General features: G+C 35.6%; 2 protein-coding genes across 2 annotated transcripts; both read left to right on the top strand.

The window, feature by feature from the left end:
- Window positions 1–1,281: 1,281 nt before the first annotated feature.
- LOC126690529 (fibrillin-5, chloroplastic) lies at window positions 1,282–3,835 on the top strand. The gene is made up of 7 exons (XM_050385720.1): window positions 1,282–1,709; window positions 1,840–1,955; window positions 2,111–2,233; window positions 2,813–2,911; window positions 3,016–3,060; window positions 3,218–3,291; window positions 3,377–3,835. The coding sequence occupies exons 1-7, from the start codon at window positions 1,457–1,459 to the stop codon at window positions 3,459–3,461; spliced, it is 795 nt and encodes a 264-aa protein (XP_050241677.1). The 5' UTR covers window positions 1,282–1,456; the 3' UTR covers window positions 3,462–3,835.
- Window positions 3,836–7,741: 3,906 nt separating this feature from the next.
- LOC126689582 (receptor-like protein EIX2) lies at window positions 7,742–10,823 on the top strand. Its single transcript, XM_050384819.1, has 2 exons — window positions 7,742–8,552; window positions 8,668–10,823. Exons 1-2 carry the CDS (start codon window positions 7,742–7,744, stop codon window positions 10,821–10,823), a joined length of 2,967 nt encoding a protein of 988 aa, XP_050240776.1.
- Window positions 10,824–14,349: the final 3,526 nt, after the last annotated feature.

Here is a 14,349-nt window from a genome sequence, read left to right as displayed (position 1 = left end):
CCAATTAAATGGTGCACCTGCTCTTCTAATGGTATGGAACATTAGCATTGCACTAATTGAGTTCAGAGTAAAAACAAAAATGCACGGCAGTAATACTAATTAGTGTAATGCTGTGGAGAGCATGATTTCCATGGTATGGGACACCTTTGTGGAGAGAGTAAGCAAGGTTAAGCTGTTCTTGTGTTCTAAACAAAAGGGTGGAGCTCAAGGTCAATGGACAGCAAGCTAGGATTGCTATATCTTGTTCACTGTTTGACTCTTTCTTTGAAAATATCTCCACGGGTTGGGGGATCTTGTTCCTGGTGTTTAAATCAAAGCTCTTTTCTATGGGGGAGAATGAGTGAGAGTCAGAAGAACTACCACTAAAAGCCAAAAGGTGGGGACTGATCATCATTGAAGATTAGGTTGAAGTGATTTTTCTGGGAGAATCAGGTTTTGATAAATGCTTTTCTATTTACGATGTAACGTTGTACTTATGCATAAGTTGAAACCTCTCTCTCAAAAACATAATTTCACTTATATACTCTATAGCTTCTAATATAGTAATATGCTGTCTTTGCTGGAATATGCCACTACTGACATGTACATACTACATACATACAACTACACATATGGGAACTCACAACCACATATTTTTAAATATATCCTCAGATGTTGAAAATAGTAAAAAATAAAAATAAAAAAATGTTTAAGAGCAAGAGGTAGAGCAAACAAGGAGAAAATTTCTGCCAGTTATCCTGTCTGGTGAAACCAATATTTCTTATTATAGCTGTGAAAGTTTGGAGCTGAAATCGTGTAACATGATTTCAATTAGAGTGTGGTGTGTAAGCGTGTGCATTATAATTTTAACGATTTCTTATTATCATTAATATATGTAACTCTTTGCCTAAACAAGCTTCAGACTTTCCACAGATGAGCAATGACATTTAGAAAAAATATAGTAGCACAAATTATTATACAATTTTTTCTTTGCTATAACGGTGATGTAATTGAGTGTGAGTCGTGAAGAAAAAATAATAAGTCTATGAGTATGAAATAAGTAACCACCCATAATTTATCATGTTAAAATTATGGCAAAAAATTGTAAAATAATTTATACTTTTAGAACTACTTTTGATTTAACCCGGTTGAGAAGGAAAAGTACATAAATTTAAAAATTACTTAAATAAGCAAAGTAGATATAAAACAAAGTGCTGTTTACCAAAATAAATAAACCATGGGCAAAAACGTGGATCCACCTTTTTCAGTACTTCTTGTGATTGATAACCCGCGGCTGTGGTGGACTTTCTAACAGGTACAGGAAAGAGACTTTATTTCTTCTTAATTAATGCATTATCCTTCTACCAGTGAACAAGATATAGCGGTCATATATCTTGCTTTCCATGAGCTTGACCTTCCATCCTTCTAACTAAAACACAAGAGCAGCTTAACTTTTTTTACCATTAATCTCTGATTCATGGCCACTAAGCTTGTTCAACAACCAATCCCAGCTTCCCATGTCATTCCTCCAAAACCAAGAGCCACAAAAATCATTAAAACTCTCAGATTATTCTCAGCCACACATTCAAGGACCAAGAGCCCCATATTTGGCGAGTGCATATCTAGTTTTAGACCCATTTATTTCACCAAAGTTGCAGAACAAAGCCCTGGCATGGTTGAGGATGAAACACTTGCCCAGGCCAAAACAGAGCTTTACCAGGCAATACAAGGTACTCCAACTTGACTTCTATGCTTTAACCTCATTGATATAATTCATTTTTATATTTCTTTACTGTAATGAACATAAGTGAACAATTTGAAGTGATGTTTAATATGGATTGCATATAAACATCTTCCAAGGATTGAATAGAGGGATATTTGGAATCCCATCTGCAAAGAAATCTGAGATTGAAGGTTTCGTGAAGCTGCTAGAATCTCAGAATCCAACTCCAGATCCTACTCTGAAACTAGAGAAGGTATATTATCTTATATTACAATAATGTTTGTGCAATTGGGCTTGAGATTTGTAGTTAAAACAATATTTTAAAGGTTATTTCCATAATTGGAAGTTGAAAGTTAGTTGAAGATAAGTTCTTTTCTATTTTATAAACTTTATTTCTTAAATTGGAAGGTGGGTGGATGCTGGAAACTTGTTTACAGTACAATTACAATCTTGGGTTCAAAGAGAACGAAGCTAGGCTTGAGAGATTTCATTTCATTGGGAGATTTTTTCCAGATCATTGATGTTACTAAGGTATAAATCTTTCAATATCATGTTTAGTTCTTGTAGCAAAACTATAGCTTTAATCTTTTCGAGTTCAATATTGGACAGTGGAACAGTTCAAAATTTAGCATATTCCAAAAAGATGGTATCTTGAATATGTCTATATTTCTTGCTCAACCTTCTTTATAACTAGCCTCGTCACACGCACTTAGCACATGCAATGAAGTTTTTTTACTAAAAAAAATTTTGTGTTTTTATTTTATATATATAATTTTTATTATAAAAATCTAATTTATAAGTAGAAAAAATAATTTAGAAATTAACAACAAAGCAGTCCTATTTTTTAGGTAATGTTTTAGTGGGAGTTAGAGTTGCATTTTTACTGAATTGTCCATTAGTTTTGTCTTTACTAGGGTATAGGGATATTTTTGAACTAAAAAATGAAAAATCCAAACAAGGGAAGTCCCTTAAATAATAGTATAAATACTTCTGACACCACTTTTAACCACAAAAAGAGTGAATTTTTTTTTGTCATTTAAGTCTTTTGGTGTGATTATTTATGTCTTTTACTAAAACTATCTACATTTCTTATAATGTGCCAAATTGGAGGGAAAAGCAGTGAATGTGGTTAAGTTCAGTGCAAAGGGGCTAAATCTGTTCAATGGAAAGCTCACGATTGAGGCCTCCTTCAAGATTTCATCAAAAGCAGTTAAAAAGCTACACTATTTTTCTGGTTACTTTCTACTTTTTTTTTTTCTTTAATTCAACAAACAAACACTCATAGTAACCTGCTTTTGTTCCATATTCTACAGAGAGTTGACATTAGTTACGATCAGTCATCAATCACTCCTGTCCAGGTATGCTGCATTATCAATTTCAGTTCATTTCATTGTTTATGTTTTTGTTTTTAGTAAGGAAAGAAGAAAAATAATGACACATAAGATTTCTATTGAGGAGCTGTTGGCTATATATAACCTTGAAATTGATTTTTTTTTGCCTTTGTTAAAACAATAGTTGATGAATGTGTTCCGGAAGAACTATGATATTCTACTTGGCATCTTCAATCCACAAGGTTGGCTCGAGATTACGTATCCTTTGTCACCCTTTTATATGTAGTATTTACTAATTATTGAAACCTTTATTGTACTTGTTCCTTAATCTAAACTCCTTTAGATATGTTGATGATGAATTGAGGATAGGGAGGGATGATAAAGGCAATATCTTCATATTAGAGCGTACAGGAGATAATGAACCCTAAGCCTTGCTCACCGGCACTGCCATGAGTCCCCAGTTTTTAGAAGATCATTATTGGAGGGTTTAGGCTTTTAGCTCATTTTAACGTGACAACCATCATTGCATTGCTTCAAAAAACTTTTGATTGCAACTCAAAAAATTGTATTAAAAAGAAAAAAGAAAAAAGGTGAAGCTGCTTATCTGCAGGAACTTTCTCAAAAAGAAATCTACTAACAAATTTTAGTGCATAAAAATTTATTTCTTGGAATATGTTAGAAATTCTAGATTCTATCCAGAACCTGTGTCTGCTCAAGTTCCAGTGAAAGGAAGTGGTATAAGTTTTCATAAATTTTTCAGTTCAATAATACTTTGAAGCAATCGTATGGTTGCCTTACCTCATCCAATAATGGAGCTAGGAATTTGTCTGGGAGGTCAACAAAAAACAAAAAAAGTAATGATTAGGGGGTTTGTTTTTTAATAATTTTTTATATCCTATTGTCAAAAGACTTATAGCTAAATTCATTGACACCGCATGATTTTTGTAAGACATCTCGTTGAATTATCAAAAGAAAAATACTGTTTCATGTATATATATAATCCTATATTTCTATTACAAAACTGTATTTTTGACAAATTTGTGTCCAGATTGACAAAAAAAAATAAAAAAAATAAAATGATATCTTTAACCTATCTGTAATCCACCATCATGTAGGCACTAGATAGGTACGAAGAAGGAAAAAATCTAACTATTTCATTTTAAATTGTAGTCTACACTCTTAAAGAAATTTAAGACCCCAATCAAATTAACAAATTTAAAATACATATATATTTTAACCTATTAATTGTCTTGATTGTGTGGAATTATTATTATTATTATTATTTTTTTTTTTTTGAGAAGGAAAACTGGAATTTTTATTAACTTAAGCTGTCTAAATCAGCTTGAACAACAAAATGAAATTGTAATTGAACATCCTTCATTCACACTAAGTAATCTGGTATGTTAACAGCATATTTAGCCTAATTATGAACAACAGAGTTACCTTCTCTCCTAGTATGAGAGTAAAGAAATTGGAAATTGTGTGGAGTTACTTAAATTGAAAATTTTACCAATCTGAACCCCCACCCAATCTAAATTGAAAAGAAAAAAAAAAAAAAAAATCCACCCAAACTCACCAAAATAATAAAAACCCAAATTGGGCCAATTTGTCAGACTGATGCTTTGAATCCACACCTCTACCTTGGCCTTTGATGGTGCACAAGATTGCCTATTGGATAGAAGATCGTCCACATCATAAGAAGAGCTGCAAGTCCCTAAGATAAGGCGCTAATATCATATTCAAATTCAAACAAATAAGCACAAAAGGAAATAATGGATCATCTGTGAAGATATCATGCAAATTTGTCACCTCTCTAAGAGGATGGGAGTGGGACTAAGGTGATTGGCTACAATCAAGGGCAAATAATCAGCAAGATCATCCCAAAAGCCCAATAAATATGAGCAAAAGCCTAATCTCAATGTTAAGGATATAAAAAAGTCAACAACTTTTGTCATAACTTGTCATGTGGTGAGCTGTGAGTGATAGAGAAAAATTAGTGGATCCTCACCACCATTCACAACTCACCACATGACAAATTATGGCAAAAGTTATGAACTTTTTTATGTCCCTAGCATTGTTCTTAACTAAAAGATAGTATACATATTTCTGACTTAATCGTCCGGGGATCTTAGAGTCGGCACCACACTAGAGTCACCTAATTCTTTTGTTTTTTCTTTGATTATACAATATGTAATGAAGTCGAGCTCTTCCAGATCTGCATCTACCCTGCAACAATTGATTCTTCAGCCTTCATTATCATAATACTGTGCCTAACTGTCTATGAGCTTCCTATTTCTGACTAGTACTAATTTTCTTTGTAATAAGGCAAGATACCAAGCCTACGTATACCGTTTACTACCATTATAAAATGAAGACAAAATTGAAAGTTCCACATATATTGACCTTTCTTAGAAAATTCTAAAACTTTAGAAGTTTCATTTTTTGTAAAAGGGTGAAAGTTGAAACATATACATTCAAATTTGACCAAAGTGCCAAAGGCCAAAGTCCGAACCATAATTTGCGCCGCCCTGACTGTTCGCCAAGGGCAGCAGAGGCCTACAAGGGACCATCCAAGTCAAACCCACCAAGTTAGGCTTTCCCAACCCACCGAAATAGGTAGAAAAAGTAGTTTCTTCAGGGCCAAGACTGTGCTCTGACCTTGTTCCAGTCCAAGTTCACGGCTATATATTATCATCAAATCAAACCCATATAACTAAGTAAACTAAAATAAATTCTAGGCCCATAAGTCAATATTTCTGACCAACCTTCTCAAAAAAAAAAAAGGACTAATATATGTTCAACCCAAAAAAAGAAAGGTCTAACATATGTGACGAATTTGCACTTCCGTCATTTTATCTGGTCGTACACTCCTACCACGAAGTGTTGGTTTCTCTCTCTCTCTCTCTCTCTCTCAAGGAATGGTAAGAAATTTTTGTGGCTCTTCTAGAAGACATTACTATTTACTATTACAGTTACTTCCATGACTTGTTACTTTTCTTATGAAAGGTTTTTTTTTTTTTTGGTTCATAATTCAATAATTACAATAAAAAAGAGTGTTTTGAAGTTTGAACATTAGATATATCATTTGGAAACATATCAGGAGACATTAGACTATCAGTTAAGGTGATAAGATCTCCTCCAATTAAACCATTCAATTCCCTCTAATTTTTATTTCAATACAAGACATGTGGCATATAAAATTAAAATAAATTAGGTGCATCACAAAAAATGACTGAATGTTCTAGACCAAAATGGATCGAAGTGGACAAAATAAGACTGAATAGGATCAAAGCGAATTGAATAAGATCAAATTAGACTGAATAAGACCAATGTAGATAGAATGGACCGAATAGGACCGAGTGAAAAGAAAAATACCAAAGTAGACAGAATAAGACGAAAATGGACCGAATAGGACCAAAGTGGACCGAAGTGGATTGAATAGGACCGAATAAGACTGAAGCAGATTGAATAGGACTGAATAAGACCAAAGTCAACAGAATGGACCGAATTGGATTGAATAGGACCGAAGTGGAATGAATAGGACCGAGTGGACCAGAATTTTTTTTTTTTTTTTTTAATTTATAAATATTAGTCTTTACTCTTTAGACACCTAAAGTAATTTTTTTAGAAATATTAAAAAGATATTATCAAAGGGTTTGAATTTTATTGCTTTTTTTTTTTTACATACATTTTATGTGCATGACTCCTATGTAATATGTGTGATTCTTATTACTAAGTAAATTAGACTATATAATAAAATGTAAAAATATAATCTATAGTCTATTTATTAAATATTTTGAAAAAAAAAGTTGAAAAATGACCACTCAACTTTGTAAATAGTCTTCTATATTAAATTTAGTTCTATAATAAATTTTTTAGAAAAAAAAAAATTATCAACATAATTTTGTGAATTTCAGGACTTTCATATGACAATATTTTGTCAACACTTCTAAAATGCTTGAATATGCAAAAGGTGCCCTTAAAAATTAGAGAGAGAAAAGAGAAAGCAAGTAATAATCAATAATTGCATCAACCAATAAACAAAATTTTAATTATATTTATCTTAACAATTTACATTTCCTAACTCTTTTAATGGCATGCAATGCATGTACCAACACCAATAGCCTAGATTCTTACCATGTAATTAAACAGGGTATTACTAGGGTAAATGCGTTTATTTTTATGTAATTATTTATAGGTGTTGCATTATTATTTATGTAAAATGATTTTTTTTTTTTTGTGTGGTTATTCTCCTAAGATTCACATAAAAAATGATTTAGAATATGACAAAATTGAAACCAAGTCAAGCAAATGACAAACTTAAATTTAATAACACGCAATTAAGAATATAAAAAATAATTACACACTTACGTTAGTAGAAATATTTAAATATTTCACATAGCAATCCAGCCGCCAGGCACCAAATTCTCCGTCTTTTAATGGAAAAGTCCATGCCCATCCATTTGACGGTTTAGGATGGTCCCGATGGATTGACTGTTTGGAAAAAATGCTAATGGATTGACTGACTTACGAAATCAAAATGGTTCTAGTTGCAGTTGAACTACCCACTCCCATCATAATTAATCACGGTTCCTTGCGCCTAGTCGCATGAATAGTTGAATACTCAATACATTGAGATATCTTTCAGTCTCCATATAGAGATTACTAGAGATTGAATGTTTCAGACATTAATGAGAGTATGCTCAACATGGGGAGGTTCTCTTTTATTGTACTTCTAGCTCTTGTTGATTTCTTCCTTGAATGCTCACATTTTTGCTGGTGTGCAAGTGCAACCTCAACTATTGCCTGCATAGAAGCAGAAAGACTGGCTCTTCAAGACTTCAAAGACAGCCTAACCGGCAACCTCAATCGGCTCTCTTCGTGGACAGGCCAGGATTGCTGCAAATGGGAAGGAGTTGGCTGCAACAACAGCACTGGACATGTCATCGAGCTTGACCTCCGAAACCTGGTCTATCCAGATTCATTAGGATATGTTATTGAAGTTTCCAACCGGTTAAAAGCAAAAGCTGTTAACCCGTCTTTGCTGGAGTTGACATATTTGGAGCACCTGGACTTGAGCTGGAATGATTTCATGGGAAGCCCAATTCCCATTTTCCTTGGTTCAATGCAAAGATTGCGGTATCTAAATCTCTCTAATGCACGCTTCAATGGTGTAATCCCTCAGCAACTTGGTAATCTGTCTAAGTTGCATGCTCTTGATCTTAGTAGCGGTCCAAGTGAGTATGATTTTCAGCTCTCAGTAAGAAACCTTCAATGGCTTTCACAAATTTCATCTTTGAGACGCCTTGACTTGAGCTGGGTGAACCTTAGTGCAGCCTTTGACTTGGTTCAGGTACTCAACAAGCTACCTTTTTTGGTTCATTTACGCTTGTCATCATGTGGACTTGATGATCACGTTAGTCAGTTCCATGATTATGTTAATTCCATGTTTCTTGAACACTTTGATATTAGTGTAAACGCACTTCAGGGTCCCATCCCTGGTGTTATTAAGCACATGAGTGTGCTCAAAGTCCTTGACCTTTCAGCCAATGTCTTTTAACTCTACAATTCCTCTGTGGTTGGCTAACCTGACAAACCTTGTGCATCTCAATCTTGGCTTTAATAATTTAACAGGTGAAATTCCAAGAGCCTTGGGGAACCTCACTTCTTTGGTTGTACTAGACTTGTCTTTTAATTCATTAGAGGGGGGCATACCAGGTTCTTTGTGGAATCTTTGTAGTTTGAAAGTGTTGGATTTAGCCAACAACAGATTAAATGAGACAATATCAGAGCCTTATAAAACTATATCCGGTTGCACTGGAAATGGTTTAGAGAAATTGAGTTTGAGATGGAACAAGGTTAGAGGTCCTTTGTCTGATTGGTTTTCACGGTTTGCAAATCTCAAAATCCTTGATCTCGCGAACAACTCGATCTATGGTCCAATTCCAGCATCATTTGGGAGATTGTCCAACTTGAGAATGTTAGATCTTTCTCATAATAGTCTAAATGGAACAGTTCCAGAATCTTTTGGGCAACTTTCAATGCTTGAGAAGTTACTCATGTCCAGCAACCTCTTGCAAGGAACCATTTCTGAAGTTCACTTTGCAAATCTCTCAAGATTAGAAGAGCTAGACATTGGTTTCAACTCTTTGGCTTTAAAAGTAAATTCTGACTGGGTGCCCCCATTTCAACTCAATTATATAAACATGAAATCTTGCAATATTGGGCCTCAATTTCCTGCTTGGCTTCAAAAGCAAAAAAGGGTTATCACATTGTATCTCTCTAACACTAGCATCTCAGATGTTCTTCCGCAGTGGTTTCCCAAAATGAAATTTTCCTATCTGGACCTATCCTTCAACCAAATCAGGGGCAGGCTACCAGCATTTTTGAAACCAGATACTCTCTACATGAATCTATACCTGAGTTCCAACAAATTTGAAGGTCCCTTGCCAACTTTTCCTTCCATCCTAAACAGGTTGGATCTCACTGACAACTTAATTTCAGGTTGGATTCCAGAAGACATTGGCAACATGACGCCTACATTGGACAATTTACTTCTCTCTGGTAATCAAATAAGTGGTCCAATCCCAAACTCATTGTGCAAAATAAATACCCTGCGAGTTCTTGATCTCTCCAAAAACAGGCTATATGGTGACATCCCAGATTGTTGGAGCAATTTCAAGATTTTGGTTGTTCTAGATTTTTCAGCCAACAACCTTTCTGGGTTCATCCCAACCTCATTTGGAAATGCAACATCACTGCAATCTTTGCACCTAAGCAACAACAGTCTTCAGGGAGAGCTTCCGTTATCATTGAGAAATTGTACAGGCATGGTTATTTTCGATGTTGGTGAAAATAAATTATCCGGAAGTGTGCCTAGATGGATTGAGGAGAGTATGTTGCGCCTTGAAATTCTTCGCCTACGATCAAATATGTTTGATGGCATTATTCCTTTAGAAATATGCCAGCTCGCTGAGCTTCAAGTACTTGACCTTGCACACAATAATCTATCAGGAATTATCCCTCCTTGTTTTGGCAATTTGAGGGGTATGATTTCTGGAAATGGGACAAGTAGTATTGGTATTTATAAATGGTCAACTACATATGGTGAAAACATGGTTCAGTTCATGAAAGGGAAGGAGCTCGAGTACACCAAGACACTTAAGTACCTAATTAACATGGATCTTTCTGTAAATAAATTGACAGGAACTATCCCAGAAGAGTTAACAAACCTTGCTGGACTACGCGGCTTGAACTTGTCCAATAACCATTTGAAAGGGAACATGCCTGCCATGATTGGCAACATAAGGTTCTTGGAGTCCATGGACTTCTCAAGAAACCAGCTTTCTGGCTCAATTCCACAAAGCATGTCTGCACTTACGTCTCTAAGCCATTTGAACTTGTCCTACAACAAACTATCAGGACGAATTCCATCAGGCAATCAGCTGCAGACCCTTGATGATCCATCCATTTACATTGGCAACTCTCAACTCTGTGGCTTTCCACTATCAAAGTGTGTGAGTGCGGAGCCACCTCAAGCTGACAATGAAGGGAAAGATGAAGGAAATGGACCTGAGATAGAATGGTTGTATATCTTTATGTCTGCAGGGTATGTGACTGGACTATGGGGAGTTCTTGGTGTCATGATGTACAAGAAGAATTGGAGGGATGCTTATTTCAAATTTGTGGATGATATCAAAGAGAAAACAATATCAAGATTTAAGGAGAAGGTAGCTACGCCAAATAGAAGGTCTGGGACCAGGAGCAACCACATGGAATGGAGCTGGTAAGCAATAGCTTTAGTTACCCAAATTCTTGGGAAGATGTCCTTTGTTTCTACCTATGATGATTTCTCCTCCATCTATATGTGGGTGATAATTTCTTATATAAGCTCTATCTTATATTTTGTCACTTTCTTGGTAAACATTGAGATGATGATACAAGGTAAAGACTGCACAGGTGAAGACAGTTGTTGTTGTTGTTGTTTTTTTTTTTTTTTTTTTAAGTTTTTTTATGGCCACATTATGTAACTATTGGGTATGAATAAGGTAGAAGCAACAGCCAATTCTGAATTAGCTAAAAAATACGAAGTATTTATCCCAATACATAGAGAGAAACTATTTGCACATTTGCCTGTATTTTTTTTTTTTTTTTAATAAATGGCAATTAAAGTTACTTTCCACCAAAAGCATTCGATCAAGAATCATCTTCACTTTCCAAGATTGAGTTTGTGTTATAAGCGCCAGAATTTTATTTTATTTTTCTTATAAACAGCAAACGGGGGGGTATAAGGAAAATTGGAGTATGTTACTTCCAATTTTCAATCAAATGATTTGAGTTGAAAATGATGCGGGCAGTTGTACCTTGTGATTTTTGACCATATGAGTGACCAGACGAGAAAAGAGAGTTGGAAATTTGGAGGGGAAAACTGTGAATCATAATATTAAGAAAATTTGGAGGAACAAACTTCATCAAAACAACAAAAGTTGGAGACATTTATCGCATTCCTTGCCAAACTATAATCTAACATGATTATGAAAAGTAGAGAAATTTTTTTGAAAAAAGAAGTATTGTGTTTATACTTTCATAATCTAATCTAACATCTAATCAAATAAGTGAAAAATGAATAGATAAAAAAAAAACAATTTTAAACATAAAATTGATTTGTTTTCTTAAAAATCTCAAAAATAAACTAATGAGATAAAGAAGAAGAAGAGAAAATAACTTTTATTAAATAATTAATATTTCCGCTAATTTACCTTTTGAGTTCTTGACAAAAATTGTACTGTTTTCAATTTGGCACAACATAAATTATATATATTATATTTGTGATTGTCCCTATAATAAATGAAAATATCATAATGAAATACATTACTATTTATTAAATTAGTCCAAATTGCAAAAAATAAGTTTAATAACATTTCCCTAAAAAAATATTATCATGCACAATGCACAGGTCCACGACTAATATGATATTATGTTCTAGCCAACCAAATGTTTAATAACTTGAACTATTATGTTAACCCCTAATACTCTGTTAACTTCAATTGTTTGAAATGCAATATTAATGATTTCTAAAAAAGGTACACGTGTTGGTAAATTTATTTAGCACCAACAAGTTCATGAATATCATGCAACGCTAGTACAATTTTCTCCAAACTAAACTAAAAAAAAAAAATCAATATATTTACGCTAATCTCATACTTAACATGACTAAAAAATAAAAAACATAAACATAAACATAATAGTAACTATAATAATAATAATAATAATAATAATAATAATAATAATGATGTGCTCTTTAGCTTTCTAAAATATCACGCTTTGATTTTAAACATATATTGTGGGGTTAGAGAACTTATGATCCGGCCCACGCTTTACTAGGGCCCAAGGCCCGTGCCGAGGAAGGTATTTGCCGAGGACGAATAGGGAAAGGCCGAATAGCCTGGGGGCACAGTCGAGGATGACCCTGTCCTCGGCATTCCAAGATTTCAAAGGGAAGAGCAACATCTCGTTGAAGGCTGCCCCCAAAAAGCCCCCTAAAGAAGAGGCAAGTAGAATGGGACCCACGTGGGGGTACGGTGTGGAATTGGTTCAAGGTAAATACGTCCCCTTCGCATTAAATGCGCCCGCAAACATCTTAAGCATATTAATGAGAAAAGACGCCTGAACAGGGTGGCTTCGGTCATCGCAACTAAAAAAAAGCAAGGGGAGGCAGCCGATGGGACGAGTACTTAAGTAGGCACCTGCCTGACCAACAAGTGGAGGGCTAGGATCAACCAAGAAGGGCTATATAATGTGAAGGTTGATGCGCCAAGAAAGGGGGCTGGGAAAAAAGGCCAAGAACCAGAGCCTCCCAGACCGTTTCAAGGAGAGGGACTCCACAAAGCGAACATGGCTTACTTTTGTATGAACACCATGGTTATCCACCGACCAGCGACCAAGGTCTAGCCTTCCAAACCCACGCTCTACAAATGATATTGTTTGGGCCTTCTCTACGTACGAGCCCAGTATCATCTTGGGGTCGTCACAAATTGAGTCCTTACAATTGGCGCCATCTATGGGAAAGGCTGTGTGTTGGCACAGGTGGTGGGTTGAGACAGTCCCCCCATCATTTCCAATAGCCAGTTGTAGTGTTCTAGCATAAAGTTCCATTAGGGGCTACGTTTCTTCAATAGGGGCTACGCTTCAAAGCGTCAGTAGTGCGAATGGTTCTAGGGGCTTGGCCGAGGAGCTAATCCCCCTAAACCAATGTCCCACGCCATAGTCGAGGGGTTAATTCCCCCAACTACTTAAAAATCAAGTTTTTAACAGAACCAAGGTATTGCATGGTCCTCGGACTCAAACCTATGGGGAAACCAACTACTTAAAAATCAAGTTTTGGACAGAACCAAGGTATTGCATGGTCCTCGGACTCAAACCTATGGGGAAACCAACTACTTAAAAATCAAGTTTTGGACAGAACCAAGGTATTGCATGGTCTTCGAACTCAAACCTATGGGGAAACCAACTACTTAAAAATCAAGTTTTGGACAGAATCAAGGTATTGCATGGTCCTCGGACTCAAACCTATGGAGAAACTAACTACTTAAAAATCAAGTTTTAGACAGAACCAAGGTATTACATGGTCCTCGAACTCAAACCTATGGGGAAACCAACTACTTAAATATCAAGTTTTGGACAGAACCAAGGTATTGCACGGTCCTCGGACTCAAACCTATGGGGAAACCAACTACTTAAAGGAAATTTGGACACCGAGTTGGTCCTAACGACACATATGACATTTCAGGTGATGCCTATATCCCCACTGAAATAGGTTCAGACACGAGTTCAATACCCTATGAGTGCGGGTGAGCTAGCATTCCGAAACATGATCCTAAACATGTCATATGCACAATCATTCATACATATTAAGATAATTAGCTCAAAAATCATCAGCGATAGTAAGCATTGACGAGGGTAACTAACATGTAATCAAACGGAAAGAGGAAGAAAAGAATTTCATATGCGTGTTCAACAGGTTCAACTACAGGCAAACTACAAAGTTTTCAAAATAAAAGAAAAACTAGTTAATCATTGAACTAAAAATAAATACGGAGGTTGGCCGGGGTTTCTACTTCTTCAGTTCTGTGTCGGCCACATCCTGGGAAGGCAGAATAGGACTAGCTTCGACGCCCTGGAGGATAGTCGCTTCTGGGGAAGGCTGAGCGGGATCGGTGTCGGTACTCTTGGGGACCTCAGTAAGGGGAATTGCCTGCAGGGGCTGGGCAAGGATGGCTGGCTCTTCGACATCAGGGATCTGAGCGCTAACCGTAG

Source organism: Quercus robur, chromosome 6 (genome assembly GCF_932294415.1).
Source record: "Quercus robur chromosome 6, dhQueRobu3.1, whole genome shotgun sequence".
NCBI classification, from domain to species: Eukaryota; Viridiplantae; Streptophyta; class Magnoliopsida; order Fagales; family Fagaceae; genus Quercus; species Quercus robur.
This window is presented reverse-complemented; position numbering and strand designations above follow the sequence as displayed.

Coding starts and splice junctions, on each gene's coding strand:
- LOC126689582 (XM_050384819.1), top strand. CDS start 7,742: ATGGGGAGGTTCTCTTTTATTGTACTTCTAGCTCTTGTTGATTTCTTC. Junction 8,553..8,667: donor TGGTGTTATTAAGCACATGA/GTGTGCTCAAAG, acceptor ATAATTTAACAG/GTGAAATTCCAAGAGCCTTG.
- LOC126690529 (XM_050385720.1), top strand. CDS start 1,457: ATGGCCACTAAGCTTGTTCAACAACCAATCCCAGCTTCCCATGTCATT. Junction 1,710..1,839: donor GCTTTACCAGGCAATACAAG/GTACTCCAACTT, acceptor ACATCTTCCAAG/GATTGAATAGAGGGATATTT. Junction 2,912..3,015: donor TCAAGATTTCATCAAAAGCA/GTTAAAAAGCTA, acceptor CATATTCTACAG/AGAGTTGACATTAGTTACGA.